Source organism: Lithobates pipiens, unplaced genomic scaffold, assembly GCF_037356315.1.
Source record: "Lithobates pipiens isolate NorthernLeopardFrog02 unplaced genomic scaffold, aLitPip1_a1.2 Scaffold_18, whole genome shotgun sequence".
NCBI classification, from domain to species: domain Eukaryota; kingdom Metazoa; phylum Chordata; class Amphibia; order Anura; family Ranidae; genus Lithobates; species Lithobates pipiens.
This window is the reverse complement of record NW_027507758.1, coordinates 60,559,265-60,579,039: the sequence shown is the minus strand read 5'-3', so window position 1 is coordinate 60,579,039 and position 19,775 is coordinate 60,559,265. Positions and strand designations below refer to the sequence as shown.

The window sequence follows — 19,775 nt, the reverse complement described above, 5'->3', positions numbered from 1 at the left end:
ACATTCCTATGACAGCGGGTGGGAGGTATTCTCCCCATCCCCCATTTGAAAACAGTGTGGCCATGCAGGGCTCCGCCTACACAGCTGCATTATTCATTCACAGTTTCCTCGAATTAATGCTTACAAGTACCGTCAGCCATTGCGGGTGATGGCTTGTAGTTTTCAATGAACTAGGAGGGTGTTGCTGAGCACTCTGGTACTCCATTGACCTTCCTGCTCTCTTTCCTGTCCGTACAAGGTCGACAGCTATGCTGAGAGTCTGTAGAAGCTGGACATTGCACCCATGATCTGTAATTGCGGGTGCAATGCTCTGCAGGCTCCATAGGAAAAAAAAAGATAAATGCACATTGTTTACCTGCAAAAAAATGTGCATTTATTTATTTTTTTGTTAAAGGTGAACTTATCCTCTAAGATGCTTTGAATAAAGATATAGGTTATTTATTTATTTTTTAAAGATATCGTTTTTATTTTATTTTTTTATCTAGTGCAGCCCTGCAATTTTCAATAAGCCATAGCAACAAATGCCAGATTTTAATATGTTCCTTCGTTTCATCATTAAAACAATTATCTTTGTTTTTATCTTGCAGTTTATGTATTGATTTGTTAAAAGGTTGTTTGCTTGTTGCTGTGACTTTCCCCCTCTACACCAACAGTAGCTGTTCAAGAGCACTGGTAAAGGTATAGATGTTTATCTTTGACATGTGTCACCCTTCCATGTACTCCTTGCTGTTAAGGCCAGTTATAGGTTGGGGCAGTTGCTGTTTGTACAGATATTAAAAGGTACCGTTGACCTCTTGTATGATCAGGGCAACTTAACTAATAGCAATAGAAAATCAACAAATAATAAAGAAATACAAAGTCATTCCAGATTGGTAAATCAAGAGAAATATGAAAATGGAAAGCAACCATATATAAACCGGATAGAAGGGCAATATACTAAAAAGCTTTCCGTTTTCATCTGCCTCTTTTATGCTCCACTTACCTTGCACTGCGAGAAGCTGCTCTTCTGTAGTCCAGCGGGCATTTACTTTCTGAGTTGACTGTAAAAAGCAAAACATTTAAATGTGAAGTGACACTGACAGAGGAAACTAGATTTAAAGTGCAAGTTCACCCTTTTTTTAAAAATTAATTCCTGACAAACTGCAAACTATTTCTGTAAAGTATCTTACATGCAGGCACATTTCGTTCCGCTAATCTAGTGATCAAGCCACTATTGTTAGACAGTGTAGTTAGCTTGATAACCCAACTTTACTTTTTGGTCTTCCATAAAGATTTTATTGAATAATGCCAAAATAACAATACAGAAATCATCCGACAGGGACAATTACACAGGAGAGTAGGCAATATTAATAAGTCAGAATCTTTCTTCGGTTATAGTAAACAAATAGTAAATAAATGTAAAAAAAAAAAATTAACAGCTTATATGGCATATATGGTAGTAAGTAGGGAGACAGAATAACAAACCAGATGGCAAAGGTGTGAAAAGGGAGGGAGGGACAGGAGTAGATATAAAAGGTCAGTGAAAATGATTGCCAATGGCTAAAGCAGTTTCCTGGGGGAGAGGAAAAAAAAAGTGGTCTTTTGAAACAGGATGAAGACCTCCTAGATCAATGGGAGTACGAAACCCAGGATGGTTCTTTCAAGGGTAGACGGTGATGTATGTAAAGGTCGGAATCCTAACCTAACTTTTCTTCACAGAATACACCCTGGTCAACTATCCACCGCCTGCCAATGAAGGCACTTCGCCACACAGATAAGTTCATTACTCTGCTCTGACCCACTAACAGTAAGGGGTTTATTTACTAAAATTGCAGAGGGCAAAATCTGGTACAAAGCTTAATTGAACAAGCTGAAGTTAGAAGCCGATTGGCTACCATGCACAGTTTCACCAGATTTTGCACTCTCCAGTTTTAGTAAATCAACCTCTACTATCTACATTGACAGCACTGTGCAAAGCAGCAGATCCTGTCTAAACCCAGGGAGAGTGTTGGGAGACATTTGCCAGTACAAAACACCGGCCGACATTCTGCTCGTGTGTATGTTGGTCTGGCCGGCTTTTGTTGGATGTGCATGCTGGAAAACCAGCAACCGACCGACTACCGATCAGTGCTCTCAGACAATGGCAGTGTTCTGGTGGGGGGGGGCGTCCCCTTGTCAGAACACAACAGCACAGCGGGGGAGATCGCTGGACTAATTTTGCATGGTTCGTACAGCGGCTCTTGACCAGAGCTGTCAGTTTTTTTTCATGCAACCCACGAGGTTGCATTAAAAAAAACTATAATGTGTACCAGCCATTACAATGCTGCCTGTATGTGTCTAGCTGAGCAGATCAAAGAAAAAAACAAACATTCAGGTGCATTTATTCACTGTACTGAAAAATAAATGTAATTATATTTTAATAAATACATTACTGGGTTTAATTAGATGATATCTTTCATATCTGCCTGGAATCCAGCTTCATCCAAGTCCATTTATAACATATTGGCTGTGGTTACCCTTTTCCCCTTTTATCACAGTTCCTGACTTTCTATGCAGCTCTGAATAACTGCAAAATCCACTGGCTGCTGTTGGCATCTGTTCATCACACAATGCTGATAGATAAAAAGACTACAGAGGGCATTCTGACCTGACTGTATGCTACAGTCAAAAAGAGTTTACTGTGGTACAGATTACATAAATGGCAGAAGAGATGCAATTTTAACACCGAGGGAATATTCTTACAGAAACTCTGTTCTGAATAAAACATGCAGTGAACACATGTAATGATAGCATCCACAAAAGATGAAGTCGCTCCTAAAATCTTCACTTCCTGCTTGGAGGTGCTTATTCCTCCAGGGTCCATTCCTCCCACATACAATTCAGCAAAGTTATGGAGGTGCATGTAGGCAGGTGTTGGGCTGCAGTATATTAGCCAACCTAAAGGTGGTACTGTGCTGTTTCTTTAGGCTGCCAGACGACCACTAAAGACTAATTTGTCCCAAATTATGGACTGCAGGTAGCCATCTTGGGTAGGTTGTCATCTTTTAGTGAACATCAAAATCCTGCAAGATTTGGGTAGCCATCTTGACACAGAAGTGCTTAAGTAGCAGATTCTGCGTTATTTGCTGCACATGCAGTGTGGAAGTCAGGGACCACTGGTTAAAGTGGTTGTAAACTCTTCCATATACCCAATGAAATGACTAGTCTCCGGAGATACAGAGAGCTGAAACAAATCCTCCTACATAGGTTGTACCCGTTTATTGACAAAAAGTTCAATTTTGGTCTCATCTGACCAGAGCACCTTCTTCCACGTTTGCTGTGTACCCCACATGGCTTCTTGCAAACTGCAAATGGAACTTCTTATGGCTTTCTTTTAACAATGGCTTTCTTTTTGCCACTCTTCCATAAAGGCCAGATTTGTGGAGTGCACGACTAATAGTTGTCCTGTGGACAGATTCTCATACCTGAGCTGTGGATCTCTGCAGCTCCTCCAGAGTTACCATGGGCCTCTTGGCTGCTTCTCTGATTATCGCTCCCTTGCCGGCCTGCCAGTTTAGGTGGACGGCCATGTCTTGGTAGGTTTGCAATTGTGCCATAATTGGATGATGGTTTGAACAGTGCTCCGCGAGCTGTTGGGATATATATATATTTTTTTTTAACCTAACCCTGCTAACCCTAGCCCTACTTCTCCACAAATTATCCCTGCCCTGTCTGGTCTATTCCTTGGCCTTCATGATGCTGTTTGTTTACTAAAATTCTCTAAAAAACCTGAGGGCTTCACAGAACAGCTGTAGTTTCCCTGAGATTAACTTACATGAAGGTGAACTCTATTTACTAATTAGGTGACTCCTGAAGGCAATTAGTTCCACTAGATTTTAGTTAGACGTATCAGAGTAAAGGGGACTAATGCACGCCACACTTTTCAAATATTTGTAAAAAAAAGTTGAAAACCATTTATCAGTTTCCTTCCATTTCACAATTATGTGCCGCTTTGTGTTGGTCTATCACATACAATCCCAATAAAATAAATTTACATTTTTGGTCGTAACATCACAAAATGTGGAAAATGTCAATGGGTATGAATACTTTTTAAAGGCACTGTAGCTTGCTCTTACGGATTTTTTTTTAAGAGGGGACAACCACATATTTCTTTCAGATGTTGATCCCCATTTCCCTGTGGTCATTCCAGAAGATACTGGGACAAAGTATCAACGTTACTGAGTAACCATTGCTTTAAGCTGCATACACACGATACAACGTTTGTTGTTTGAATTCCTTTAGATTTACATTCAACTGTGTAGTGCAAGGGCCTGCCTGATTGCATACAAATGAAAAGGGTTTAGGTTTGACCTCATATTATATGTTTTTGGTAAATCTAAAGGAAAAAATCTAAATAAGGCCGCGTACACACGCGCGGACTGTTCGCCCAACTTTGTCCGTCCAACAGTTTCGGCAAACAGTCCGCTCAAACTTAGCATGGACGGACATGGCCACACACGACGGACGAACAGTTTGCTGAAACCGTGCACGATGACGTGAACGGCACGTACGACGGGACGAAAAATACGACGTCCTATACACTGCATTATAGCTTTCGGCGTGAAAATCCTTTCTGAGCATGCGCGCAACTTTGTTTGACGAACAAGCCTACACACGAGCGGACTGTTCGCTGAAACAAGGTTTCAGCGGACAGTTTTACGTAATTTCCGAAAAACCTTGTCCGTCCAACTGTCCGCTGAAACTGTCCGCTGAAAGCCCACACACGAGCGGACTGTCCGCCCAAACACTGTTCAGCGGACAAAGTTGGACGAACAGTCCGCCCGTGTGTACGCGGCCTAAGATTGTATAGTGTTTATCCAGCTTAAGAGCCATGTCTAGGACAAGATGAAGTAGTTCCTGCAGGTTGCCCATATTCCCCTTGTCAGCAATTCCATTCGACATGTCCTCTTCGTCCACACCACCAAACACTTCTGATCTGTGGTGGGGTCCCTGTGAACCCAGTTCTGGTTTAACAGCAGATACTTCTTGGTCAAATCTCTAACGGCACTTTCGAAAGTGGATATAGGAGAGGGAGCAGCCTCTTCCTTCCTCAATTGCCATATGTCTCCCTTCGTGACCATCACACGGGCTTCCATCTCCTCCTGATCTCAAACTACTGTTTCTTCAAGCATAGCAATACCAATGCATCAGCTTTAACATGGTCTTTCAGCACCCCTTTCAGGGGACCATGCAGGGGCAATATGAGTATGGCTCTAATCGCATTGCCCTCCAGCGAGTTAATTGACAGATCGGAGGGGGGTGTCATGGACACTTGAAACAAGCGAGCCATACTCTCCAGCTTTTCTGCCTAATCTGTCAGGGGAATGTTTGTGCCATTATCACTGCCAAAGCTGCTCCCAAAGGTACCACGGTAACAACCCAAGCTGCACCCACTGTAGAGGATGGATTTTTCAATCCTGCCAACTATGCCAAATGTCAGCGTGGACTTGTCTGTATACCCGTGAATTGGGAGGAGTCAACACATATTAATATTCAAACGTTAATTTTGTAGGAACTGAATGACCACAGAAATTTGCTTTTGTCCCCATCTGTCACTTTTTTCAGGATAGTTCAGACTGCATGTAAAAATAAAGTCAAATGTAAAAAAGGCATTTATAAGATTGTAAGGTATTCTATTTGTTTGTACACTCTCATATCTCCTCGATTGTAAGCTCTAACGAGCAGGGCCCTCTGATTCCCTTTATCTTAAATTGTATTGTATTGTATTGTAATGTCTACCCCAACGTTCTAAATCGCTGCGTAAACTGTCGGCACTATATAAATCCTGTATAATAATAATATTGAACTTATCAGAACTGTACTGTTTCCCTTATATTGTGAAGCTCTATGTAAACTGTTGGTGCTATATAAATCCTGAATAACAATAATACAAAAAAAAAAAAAAATGGAAACTTCTATAATTACATGTATAAACTACATACAGTAAACAGTATATTGTTCATAATAATGGTGCTTACCAATAAACAATTACTGCATCTGATTATTACATGCAACACCCAAGCATACAACATTTAAAAATCCAGAAAAATATACTAAATATTGGGTAAGTCAGCATATACCCAAATAAAAGATGCAAATGCAATACATCCATGAAATTGTTTTCTTTTCTGAGCAGCAAAGATGAACTTACAATTTCAGTAAAAACTCAAACTTGAGAAAATAATATGGAGGACATAGGCTTTCTGCTTTACCTCTGCTGGTTTGAACTCCTCTATTCCACCATCCAGCTTGTGTTTAAGTGCACTGTTTATCTGCTTAGCATTTTGAACCTTGAAATGTAAGCAAAAGCTGCATTTAGAAAATCAATTAGAGAACCAGTATAAAGCATTACAAAAATATATATATATATATTAGAATTTGTTTCAAATCTTATAGCTTGTTACCTTTTTTCCTCCAAGCGTGCTGTGTCTCAAAAATGTAAAAAAGGAGAACCTGAGAAAATGCATAAACATAGCAGCACCAGACCGGTTTCATAAAAACTTGTCAGCACATATTTCTTGCTGCAGAATCTTTCACCCCACAGGTGTTGAGCCCTTCCAAGCCATTTACTTTGATCACCATTTCCACAAATTTGGGCACACCTATGCCTAGTCACCTTGTATGAAAAATGCCAAAACTTACAGACAGGTCCTTCAGATACTGCATGGGAGCTGCCCAAGGAGAAGTGGAGAGGGCCCTAGAATTAGAGAATCTACAGTGAGAGGTATCTGCTGACAGTTAACTTCTACTCTTGTTACTGTAGTCCCTGTACTAGCAAACATGAGCCTTTTATGATATGTGACTATAATGTAATCTACTGGTGAGTCTGGGGGGGGGGGATAAAAGACAGTGAGATATATATTGCATATATTGGCATATCGTACAGACTGGAGCTATCTGCAGTAAGTTACGCACAGTCCAAGGAGTTGAGCCGCCATAGTATAAAGCAGGGATAGGTAACCCTGGAGGAGGAAGGAGGGGGGTGTGGTGTGTGAATATGGAAGAGATCAAAGATCATCGGAGTGCAATGTAAATGTAAATTTCACTGTACATTCCGATGGTACCCAAGCCAACTTTTTTCCTTAAATGAGTAGTGCCAGTTTAAAGCTCACATATAAAAAATAAAAATAAAGTACTACCTGACGTTTTAATGATATTAGTTCCATGTCCAGTTGCCGAAGAATAGTATTGGCGGCATTGGGGCTACATGACACAGCTACAACATCCTCCTTGCTTATGAACATGCCCTTCGGAGGCCGGCACTTGGACCGCTGAGAGTGGTGGCGATGCTGCAAACTTTGATATTCCCTTCTGCCAAGTGCAACTTTTACTGGCTGAATACAGGAGTCTGGGGTCGCCTGGAGAAAGGAAAAAGAAATACATTTCCAGCCATAATTAGCGATTGCCTGTAAACATAAAAATGGTAATGTTCTAGAAAATGATGTTACTACGGAATGGCTGCTTTCTCAAACTACATATATGTGTCACTCAGGTGGAATTACTCTTTAACCACGGAAGGTTTTAGCCCGTTCACGACCAGGCCATTTTTTGCGATACTTGCCTGAGGCCCATCTCTGTCCAGCGATGTTTAAAAGTGGCTTGGCCGTCCGAGACTCTCCTCCTGATTGGCTGAGACACTGCAGCTGTGCCATTGGCTCCTACTGTTGTCAATCAAGGTCAGTTAGCCAATCAGGAGAGAGAGGGGGCGTAGCTGGGTCTCAGCTCTGTGTCTGAATGGATGCAGGGAGCTAAGACTCAGCATAGATGCCCTCATAGCAAGCTGCTTGCTGTGAGGGCCATTAAACAGGAAGGAGGGGCCAGGAGCCCAATGAGGGACCAGAGAAGAGGAGAATTGGGGCAAATCCACTGCACAAGGCAGGTAAGTATAACATGTTTGTTATTCTGAAAGGAAAAAAATAAACACAAGACTTTGAAATCACTTTAACAGGCACAAGACTTGTGACACTTTGAGACTGATGGGACTGTCCATGCCATTGAGTCTCTAAAACCCAGATGTGCTCTTTGAAGGAGCATGGAGGACATGGGGAACCAGATTTTTGAAAATAATTATCTCACAGCCCATTTGTGACACTTAGCCTTACAGGCCAATCTACTATTCTACAGTGCTAGAGAAACTATGCAAAGAGAAGAGAAACACAGGCGCCTTTAGGTTAGACCTGTAAACATTTAGATAGAGATACAGGTGCATTATCCACTTACATGGAGATTAGGGAAGTAAGGCACGAGTCCATCCACACTGGTGTGGCGTTCACTGCAGAGCGGCATTCCGAACAGCAGATTTTTTTCCTGTGGGGGAAAAATCCTAGCCAGCAGAATCTCTGGGACCACGGCGATGGAACCGATGCTTGGATCAGGCCAATGGTGAGGGCTGGAATGCGGTGCCAGGTGTGATGATGTCACCGGTGGGTTGTGCCTGTGTTTCTCTTCTCTTTGCATATCTGGAGTCTGCTTTAAACTCCCCCCTCAAAGGCTGCCAAGGTTGTTTGAACTGGTAAAGTAATCTATACAGGTCTCCCCTCTTCATCTCTCCCCTTCCACACATACTGAGTATCCACTACAAGGACTTATTGATTGACTAATCGAAATCTCATACTATTTAGCAGCGCCACTACCCATTTTTTTGTCTAGAGAAATTATGAATAGCCCTGGTACACCCAAACTTGATGCTCTGAAGGTTAACCGCAACAATCCCAGAAGTGGATTTATTCGCCTCCATGCAATTTACTAAAAATCTCTTGTACAGATCTTGGCTACCCAGCAATTTATTATGTCATCATTCTTTTTCACAACTCCGACACTGGACAGTCTCCCCTCCCACATTATTCCAGCCTGGAAAAGCATTCCTTTTTAAATTTGGCTATTTGGCCAAAGCACCAAAATATTACTCCCCTTCCCTGATGTATAGGAAAAGTTTGAAAGCCTTTGTGTTGAATTCTATAGTTAGTATCTGCAAATTCATTGCTTTATCCCATCTATCACCAAAGATCAAAATTTCCACATCATCCAAACTGGCCCGTGCTGATGGCTCACCTCACACGGGTCTTATATCAGCCAGGTTTCTGAGCCTCTATTCTAGGGGTTTTGAAGAGCGAGCAAATGTCACCAGCACACCATGGATCTCTAGAATCCTTTGAAAGCTTTATTCAGCGATCACATCGCTACAACAAATAGCAACCATTCAGAGCCTCGCACGATCCCTTCATCAGGTATGTGAAAATTGTGATATATAACAGAAAATATTTAAAGTACCATCCACCAATCGGTGGGGTCGATATTGTGTTCTTTCATATATCCAACAAACAAATGAGGGGGCAGCAAACACAAAAAAAATAATTACTTTGCGTACAAATTGCAAACACTGTCAGATATTCACATGGGAGATTCTAGATTGATGATTTGGATAGGAAGTACCTCACTTCCGTCAAACTGGCTTCATTTGGTATACTTGGATATAGGGACAAAATGTCCATAGTTGCCAATTTCCAATTCACATCAAATATCAAGCATCTCCCAGGTTTATCCAAAAGTGAGGGTATATCCCCTCTTAGACAGTGGCCTCTTAAACAGGTGTCCCTACAGAAAATTTCCCTGACCTCTTGTTCTCATTCTGCTGACAACTGCAAAATGTTAGATTTCTCATAACTTCCTCTCACAGAGACAAATGGTCATTAAACTGAAACAATAATAATTAATTGTCATATACAGGGCTCAAAAGTTGAGCTACTAGCCATGCCTTAAAGTGGAGTTACACCCAGAAATGGAACTTCCACTGATCCGGTTCCTTCCCCCCTCCGGTGGCACCTTTCAGGGGGGAGGGTGGGGGAGCAGATACCTGTCTAATCCAGGTATTTGCTCCCAAGTCCGGCGAAAGAGCACCGCAGAATCCAGCCCCTCCTCCATCTCCCCCCGCTGGTCTTCTGGGAGGGACACAGGTTCCAGAAGACAGCAGGGACCATTCAGAACACGCATGCACAGTAGGAAACAGGCTGTGAAGCCAAAAGGTCGGCTTCGGGGGAGGACATGGCAGGTGCTCTGGACAGGTAAGTGTCCTTATTTTAAAAGTCAGCAGCTGCAGTATTTGTAGCTGCTGACTTTTAATTTTTTTTTGCAGGCGGACCTGTGCTTTAAGAGTTACTCGCCATCATTTGCCCTACCCAACCCCTTGCCTGCCCCGCCCCCAAACACGCCCTCGTAAATTATCATATTTTATTCTTATTTTATTTATCACAGTCAGATCAATGAAATATGATTGCCGATTGAGGTTATTTTTATTGTTTTGCTTATTCAGTGCAACTACAAATTATACTGAGGGCGGGGCGGACAGGGCAGCCATCAGAAATTTTGGGGCCCCTTACACAGCTTTAGGCCTGGACCCCCACTTATACACACAGACCCTACTTAAAAAAGGTGGTCTTCCTAGTCCCAGTTCATTTCCACAAAGCTGACATGTCCCTGAGACTCATAGAGGAGCTGTAGCCATCACGATCCAGAATACAGTACAATTGTGCTCATGCAAGAAGTAGTCACAAGTAGAAGTAAAGTGCCCGATGTGAGCAAAATAACAGAGAGCAGCAGCTGCCGACTCTTCTGTTGTGAATGAATGCATAGAGAAAAACAGTGCAGCCACGCTAATAGGAGGCAGAGAAGGGAAGCTGCCATCTTTCTTCCTGGCAGGTGTGTGGCACTCGCCCTCAGTTTAATTCCACTCTAAAAATGCGAGCAGACGAGAAGAAATTTTGAGAGCTGATATACGGTATATATTTATGCAGTATACTGAGGGAAGTCACCAATATTTCTTGGGACAATGTAAAAATAGTTGGCTAAACAATAAGCTCTTCAGACCTTTTGACAAGATTTTCCCCTAAGCAAGCTGGTTATTAAAACTTAGGAAGTAGTCCACTTTACTTACCGGATTCTTGATTTTTTATTTTTTAGGGGTTTATAATCACTTTACTCACCTCTTTCTTTGCTTCTTTTTTAGGATCATAATCGCTATCATTTGCATCCTTAGGACTTGCAGGCTCCACATCTTCATCACTGAGTATAAACAAAGTTTTAGTTTGGTCCATCTTCCTACGCATGATTCACACAACCATGATACAACCTGACAAAATGATGGTTTAAATCAAAACTCCAGGCACAAAGCTGTTCAGCCAATCATATGATCCACTAACCTCCACCACACACTGCACAGCTAGTCAGGTGAAAGCACATATTCTTGGTTAAGATTTAGATCTTTCCATTTAGCTCAATGAGTGGTGAATTAGCAGTGCTTCTAATTAGGTCTGATTCCTCCTGCATTGAATTGAATTGTATTGTAACTGTATTTTTCAGACTCTAAACAACCCTCCATGTTAGCGTAGGCATCCATGCAGACATAGGTTTAGAGGCAGGGGGGATTACAGACAGAACATAAAGAAACGCATCACTAACGGTTCAGAAGAGGAGTGTTTCAGCATTTATATCCTGGCCAATGGAATGAATGAACGTCCAAAACACCTGACTCTCGTAATCACATTTTTTTACACTCCTTTTCTCCTCCCAGGAGAAAAAGGATTCAGAAGAGCTGGGCAAACACTTGGTGTACATTACAAGTCCTTTGACAGGTTCCCATATATATGTATCTTAACTGTTTGTATGAATACCCTTTTCAGAAACATGCAGTCATTGTATAATATTTGGAATTTATATCTGAACCCATCAATTCAAAGGAAATCTCTACTGATCTTGCGACCTACTAAGAATACAAATTTTCTATGGCAACATGGAGGGTTGTTTAGAGTCTGAAAATTAAAATGTGAAATGTCCTTTAAAGCAGTGTTTTTGATGCCTAGTCTTCATGAGGCCTTAGACTATGAATCAACATTATTATGACGCAGGATTTATACAGCGCCAACAGTTTACGTAGTGCTTTACAACGTTAGGGCAAATAATACAGTTACAATACAATTCAATTCAATACAGGAGGAATCAGACCTAAGTCTCTGACCTGGTGTATCTGCAGGGTACAGTCAAGAGTGAAGTCAGAATGCCTAATCTGCGTTCATGTTCCAAGTCAGTGGCTCAAACTACTAAAATCACTGAACCAGCATAACAACCAGACAACTAGCATTTTCAGGAGAGGTCAACAGCAGACTCTAAATTCTCTGAGTGTAGGTTTCCTTTAATTCACACAGTTTTACCAACATTTTTTCACTGTGGATTTTACAGGTTTACATGCAAAGTGCACAATCCAGTAGAATCAATACATATATTGGCATTGCAATATATGTATAAAAATATTTATTGCAAATATAATACAATATAAATCTGCACATGAAAGAGGACCTACAGTCGCTGACCCAAAATTTTAATAAAAACATAATTGGGACGCCTAACAAATGCCTCATCTAATATGGCTACTGTGTTTTTTGTTTGCAGTTTTTACTTGCCTAAATTCTGCAAGCTCTTGTGGTCATGGAATTCTAGTGGCAGCCATTGCTTGTCTGGCCATCTGAAACCGGCGCCCATACACTTCCTGTTTTTTGTGCAGCTGGCTACCCAGCATGCACTTAATGTTCTTGCTTCTGTGCAGAGAAGACAGGGTACATTATAGTTAGGAGGTTGCCATAGCAACAACGGCACTGACGGAATTTTCCCGTTATTGTGGTAACCTGTTAGGCTTCATGTACACCGGACGTTTCTCAACCTCTCCTGAACGCTGGAACATCACAGATAGTAATCCAAGTTTAAAAACGCAGCGTTTACTAAAGATAACCTTAGTAGGCCCTCCCAAATGATTATAAAGCACTAAAACAAGTATTTATTAACTATTTCAGCCATTCTGTAAGATAACAGTGTGAGTGGCAGCTGAGAAAGCAGTGTGCTTGTAGCTAGCTGTTATATATATATATATATTGGTTCGTTTGTTAATATGGATCCCATTAGGAGCATGTGTGAGAAAATGCTCCTGATGTTGCTTTTACTGAGGCTCCAATGACGTAGAAAATTCCGTGAGATGACCAGAGTTCGTCGATACTGGACACATCCATTAATGGCTCAACGCATATCCACAGGATACTTTTCTAATATGTATGTTCAGCTGCATAATTACCCAGAGAATTTTTTTAATTTTACAAGCATGTCAATTGCCACCTTTGACGTTCTCTTGGAAAAGGCTAGACCCCGTCTAGTTCGCATGGACACCAACATGAGGAAAAGTGTGCCACCAGAGGAACGTCTGTTGGTGACTCTCAGGTATGTGTATATATTAATCAATCTCTCTCCCTACAGCTCTCTCCATATATTTCTCTCCTTCTCTTGCATTCATATATATATAATTATCCACCTCTCTATCCGTCCATCTCTCTCATATATGTATCACTCAAGTAATGCAAGTTGTGTATTGTACAGCATAATTGGCCGATGAGGGGAATATCAATGGCATATCAAGCTTGCATACAATGATAATTGAGTTTTTGGTGTGTTTTTAGCAATTTCCAGGCTCAAAAGTAATAAATAAAATGTTTCCCTTTAAAAACGCTACTAGACAAAAATGCGCCTAAATGCGGGTAGCCGCGTTTGAAATGCCTCTAAACACAGCTTCTGAAGGCATTTTTTTTTGGGTTCCAAAAAAAGCCTCTAAATGCAACTGCCTAGAAACGACTATAAACAAACCTGTGTACATGTACTGATAAGATAACAGAGGAGAGTTCAGGAGCAGTTGAAAAAAATGCCCTACTGCTCCTAAACGTCTGTTTACCAGCAGCAGTGTACATGAGGCCTTAACAGCAAAACCGGAAGCAAGCAGAGGAGAGTGTAAGGGCATGTCATCCAAAAAAAAGAGGATGCTCATTGACTTCTGGAATTAATGACACACACATCCTAGGGAGTCAATAGGACATCCTCGAGGACATAAATTTCCACAGCAGACTGGTCCGGAAGCTGTTTAAATGAGACCCATAAACCATTCACCAATAAAATGAGGTTTTGGACCACAATTACTCACAATTATGACTGCATAATATCTGATCGAAGAAACAAAGTAATTAGGATGGTGCTGGAAGCCCCTATCAAAATACTCATTACAATTTGGTTGTAAAGTGCAAAAGATTTGGTGATGGGGCATCAATAGACCAAAAGTTATTATTATAATATAAACAGTGGTCCAAGGACCAAGCAATATTTTTTGCATACAGCATGAACAAAGGGAAGATCAGCAGAAAGAGTGATTATGAGGAATGACACAGATCTTCATTTATACACATTAAAGTTGACAAGATCAGTGGACAATACCTTTCGCCATTGTTGTTTTTACTGGCTAACTTCCGTGCCTGTCTGTCCATTAAACTTGTCCGGGATCGTGTTTTTTTCCATGAATAGTAGTATTTCACAAGGCTAGCTATTGTTTTATCTGGAAGCTAAAGTAAAGAGTTAATTCAACAGAGATTAAGAAAAAAGTTATACTACATACTGTACTTAAAATATTTTTTTACCACTAGGTATATTATAAGTTATGTTTCGTTATATGAAGTCATCGTACGAAGATACAAAGATGATATGAAGTCATCACACTGCAAAGTCTTACCATTTGTTGAATCCTATGGAAACTCTTCCCATGGAAACTGAATGCTTGTTCAAAAAGAACTTTGTCTTCCACTGTCCATTCATCAGGGAAAGGTGTAAAGTTGGGCAGGTCGGCAAGGGATTTCTCAATGTTGTGCTTGTGCCAGAACAGCATTCCAAGGGCCTTTACAGAAAACACAAAGAACCTTTAATAATTCAGACCACCTACCTAAAACTATGCAGGCATTAAAAGAGAAATCTTGTAAGAACAGTGCATCTTGGCCGCATAACAGATTACCATTTCAAAATTTAAACTACAATGCTTTTGGTAATAGCCAGCTTAGCTGTATGGTGTCTCCTTAATCTAACTGCCATTCACAAATGCAGAGATTTCAGTATTAATTCCTAGGTTTAGCACACCTCCTCCTCAGCATATTACAGCTGAGCTGGTCTAACCCAAGATATCATTAACATTCAAGCTTCATTTCATCTGATCCTCACTGCTAACATTTTCCAAAAAATAAAAAAACCGCCTTATAAATACTTGTTTTTTTTCTAAGTGGTCATGTGACCCCAAAACTCCGCCTCATCCCCCTCTTCTGTCTGTGGCTGGTGGACGTGACTCTTCGCCTCGACAAGGAAGGGAGCTTTGGATGCTGGTGGGATGACGTCACTGCTACGGGAATTCAGAACTGCTGTTGGAACTGTCAAAGTACACAGCGCTTAGAAAAAACATAAAAAACAAATTTTCATAAAGCGACTTACTGGAAAATGTAAGCAGAGAGAATCAAAAGGAAAGGAGAAGCATCATTTCTACTTTAAAGCAAAAAGTTAGCCATGAAGTTAAAATATTATTAGCCTATTAAAAAGATGAACTAAAAAAAAAAAAAATGGAAGCTCTTGTGGCAATACTCATCTTAAATTTAGAGTTGTCCCTTCCGCCACTAGATGTATTCAGTCTTCCAGGTTGAGTGACGGCAAGCACAATGCAACCCACTTCCTCTGAGGCTACCATGGCCCCTCCCTCAGCCAGTGACTAAACAATGAAGGAGAAGCAGCAAAGTGATGAGTTTATCCCTGTCTCACTCCGCCCATCAGTATGTTTCTTGTCAGCACATGAACTGATTGGCTACTTGTGCTGCTTCATCCTCTCACACTTGAGCGTAATACAGGGACTTCAAGAGGCTTATTCCAGGTCAAATTCAGGTACTTACGCTGCTTGTATTTCAAAAATACATTTAATGATGTTATTAATGAATGCAAAGCTGCTTTAATTTGTGTCTTTCACATCTCCTTGGAGTTGGACTTTAACCAATATAAGGCGGCTCATCACATCACAGAAAGCTGCAAACCAAACACAAAAATAAACACAAAATACTTACAAATCAATATAGCAAACACAATTACAAACATACCTGTTCCACGTTGTAGCCGTGTTTTTCTTTTGCGATTGCGATATATTCATCCACTGTTTAAAACAAATGTACAAGTTTAGATAGTACCAGTATGTGGAATTATAGCACAGTACAGCATCGCCTTTCAAGGGCACAACATTCTCCAGTCTTTGACAACCTTCCTTTCTTTAAAGGCAATGTACACTTTAAATTGTTTTTGTTGTTGGCTAGGTATTCAGGCAGTTCTATTCCCTGTGTTTTTTGTCTTCCTTACCTTCTAACGATCAGCTCACATGTTGTGGCTGTATTTTTTAGTGTCATGGCTGATTGATTCCACTATGTCCCTATTTTAATTTGCCTAGCTTGGCCCAACTCATCAAGGGGACACAATTGTTCTGGGTCACAATTCATGATTTACCATTTTCTCTGTGTTGCATCACAAATGTGGGAGTGCTAATGCAATGAGAACACATCTTTTCCCTTCATTGCTCGGCCTGCTTGTATTTGTGTCAGATGAAATTACTACGCCTGAAGGGCACTAGACAGAGACTGTGGGATACATAGTTTCTTCACAGGAAATGTTCTTATATTACAGACAGAAGTCATACATTAACCTGTGCGGTGTCATGATGCCACATGTCTAATGTTTGAACACAACATACAAAGTGCTGACAAAGGAATGTGAAGATTTGTTTACATCTGGCCTTTTGGAATCTTGGGCAAAATCTCTGGGATTCTGCCCATGATCCCAAATCACGTGGCAATACGCACCACGCATGTTTGGTTGCCATTCATTTTCAGCGGCACTGAAACACAGTGTATTTTTTCCTCAATAAATCGTGCAGCAATATCCGCAAACCGAATCCCGTGAGGCTTGTCCCCGTGAAAGCAGCTGAATTTCCAAAGAAAAGAACTCGCTGCTCCAGGTGAGACAGGAAGCCTAATGATATCACGGGTGCCCGCCTTGGCTTGCCTCCGCATAGGATCAACACTGAAGAAATGGCTGCACTCCAAGATCCATCAAAATTCTTATTTAATAAACGAACATCCCAAGTGTTACAAAAAGTTCAAATGGCAGACACGTTTCCCACACTAACAGGTGCACTTATTCATTATGAATAATGAATAAGCACACCCGTTAGTGTGTGAAACGCGTCTGCCATTTGAACTGTTTGTAACACTTGGGATGTTCGTTTATTAAATAAGAATTTTGATGGATCTTGGAGTGCAGCCATTTCTTCAGTGTTTGCCCTGAAAGCAGCAGGAGCTTCTTTTGGGTGACAAGCCTTGAGGCAAAATTCCAGTAATTCCAGTAATGAGATTGAACACTGCTCAAGGTGTGTGCATAACATCCAAGACAGAGGTCCCCGCCCGGCTCACCTCAGAAATCAGCAGGAACAAAAAAAAAAGTTGAAGGCTACAAATTCTGGATGGGCGTCAAAACTTTATTGTAGCATATCAAAAGATAAACTCATAACAGCACTGTGGGTATAAGGAGATTAATGCTGAAAGCCTTACAGCAAAGCTGAACCCCATTTAGGTGCCATTGAAAAGAAATTAATGGCAGTTGAACACGGCTGGTGCATATTGCTATTATTGTGGTGTGGTTTGGGATTGAGATTCCAAAACGCCAGATGTGAACTGGCTGCATGTACAGCGCAACAAATGGCACCATGAAATTACATGATCAATGCCCAGGAAGATTTATAATTCCTTTAATTAAGGAATGCATGATTTTCAATACTGCCCTTTAAAACAATACATCAGCTTTCAAATGTACCATAACAGCTCATATTGTATGCTTCAACCATTTGCTGAAACTGTCCCCCTCCCCTTTAAAAAGGATCTAAATCCTGGAAGGTGGAGGCAGGTAATCAGATCACGTGGCGGTTGTGATTGGCCGTCACATGATCGGACATTCCTGATTACAAGTATGTGTCGGGAGATTTTCCATGTCACTTTAGTCACTGTGCTGGGAGAACGCAGTGAGCATGCTTTCGGCACAGTAAACTGTTCCCTATGGCCACAAAAAGAAGCTGATTGGCATTAAAGCCACCCTCCCAGTGACCACCTATATATATATATATATATATATATATATATATATATATATATATATATATATACACTCGTTGGGAACAGGATAACTTGTAGGTCCTGACAGAAAGGCGACTATGAGATGCTGATTTAAAAATAAAAAATAAATTACTTACACTTCAGATCTGGTATAATGTGATAAGGAGACCACACCAACATTCCTCCGCTGTCCTTGTCTGTATACTTTGTAGCGCCTTTAACACAAAAACACATAAGTGATAACATCTTTCTCAATCAGTAATCTGTACAAATATAAATTTTACCAAAAGCAGCAATTCTTCTGACATACTAAAAACAGAAGTGTTAGCCCTTGTACACACGGTCGGAGAATCTGTCGGAATGAGTCCTATCGGACCGTGTCGTCAGATAATCCGACTGTGTGTGGTATGCATCGGACTGATTCTGTCCGAATCTCCGTCCAACCCAATTTTCCAACATGTTGGAAATATTTCCCGACCAACTTGGCCGGACGGACCTAATCCGATCATGTGTAGAGCATTTTCATCGGACCAAGTGCCACGCATGCTCAGATCAAATTCCTACATCAAAGCTATTGGCTACTAGCCTGAATGTAGTCCCATCGTAACGAAATTAAATCATCACGTTCTGAAAGATCTGATTTTTCGCCAACTTGGCCCGACCGTGTGCATGCAACAGTTTCGGACACAATCCGTCGGACTAAATCCGACGGGAAAAATCCAACGGATTTGGTTGGCAAAATCTCCGACCGTATGTACGTGGGCTTAGAGATTTATTCATATAGCTCTGGATGAAAATAAAGAGAAAATCACCAAAAAAATAAATAAAGATGTAAGGAATATCTATGGGAAAAGCATTTAAGTGTACAAAACATGGTTGCCTATGTGGTACAATGTATTGCAATGCATGCTTTTTTTTGTGATGCATTACAGCATGTTAGAACACACTGCAAAAAATGGAACATGACATTTTTTTTCAGCACATTAGTGGTTAATGAAGGCATACGCCACAAGAAAAATTGCCTTGTTCTGCTAAGTGCAAAGCTCAGATCACATAGGCGGTGCCCACCTCCAAATTAACATAGCAACTGGAGGGGTGAGTTCACATTGCCGTGACCACAATCAGTGGGAACTGGTGCTAAAAAAATTTGGGGGATCACAAACAAACTGAAAAATACTGGAAAAAAAAAACATCAATTGCAGCCTCACTGTGCCCATCAAATGCAGCCACTTGTGCCTCATCAAATGCCACCACTTGTGCCCATCAAATGCCACCAATTGTGCCCCATCATATGCCACCACTTGTGTCCCAAATGCCACCACTTGTGCCCCATCAAATGCCACCACTTGTGCCCCATCATATGCCGCCACTTGTGCCCCATCATATGCCGCCACTTGTGCCCCATCATATGCAGCCACTTGTGCCCATCAAATGTCGCAACTTGTGCCCAAATGCCGCCACTGTGTCCCCCACGCACTGTCTGCCTGGCACTTACCCCATCTTAGTGGCAGGTCAGGCAGCCAGTCACAGCAGCAAGCTGTGGGATGGCTCCTGTGTCATCCATGCTTCCCCCCTCCTCTCTTCTTCCATGCTGCTAGGCATCCAATAGGGGCACCTGTGCCTACAGCCAATCAGGTGATAGGTATTAGACCCACGCTTCCTGATTGGCGGAGAGGCGGTTCAGTGTTAGAAAAGTAAATATTAATTTGCTTTTCTAACACA

General features: G+C 41.3%; 1 protein-coding gene across 5 annotated transcripts in view; it reads right to left on the bottom strand.

Annotated features, from left to right (window-relative positions):
- The window catches only part of RCOR3 (REST corepressor 3), an 86,523-nt gene that overhangs the window by 44,707 nt on the left and 22,041 nt on the right, over positions 1–19,775 (bottom strand). For 2 of the 5 annotated variants that reach the window (XM_077485728.1, XM_077485724.1), the window contains exons 3-10: positions 18,191–18,268; positions 15,999–16,051; positions 14,606–14,767; positions 14,314–14,438; positions 10,998–11,076; positions 7,158–7,376; positions 6,231–6,308; positions 983–1,040 (exon numbers count right to left, since the gene is read on the bottom strand). In XM_077485728.1, coding sequence (XP_077341854.1) covers positions 983–1,040; positions 6,231–6,308; positions 7,158–7,376; positions 10,998–11,076; positions 14,314–14,438; positions 14,606–14,767; positions 15,999–16,051; positions 18,191–18,268 — 852 coding nt within the window. Of the gene's footprint in view, positions 1–982; positions 1,041–6,230; positions 6,309–7,157; positions 7,377–10,997; positions 11,077–14,313; positions 14,439–14,605; positions 14,768–15,127; positions 15,928–15,998; positions 16,052–18,190; positions 18,269–19,775 lie in introns of those variants that run through there. The other 3 variants (XM_077485726.1, XM_077485727.1, XM_077485725.1) reach the window with 3 other exon arrangements.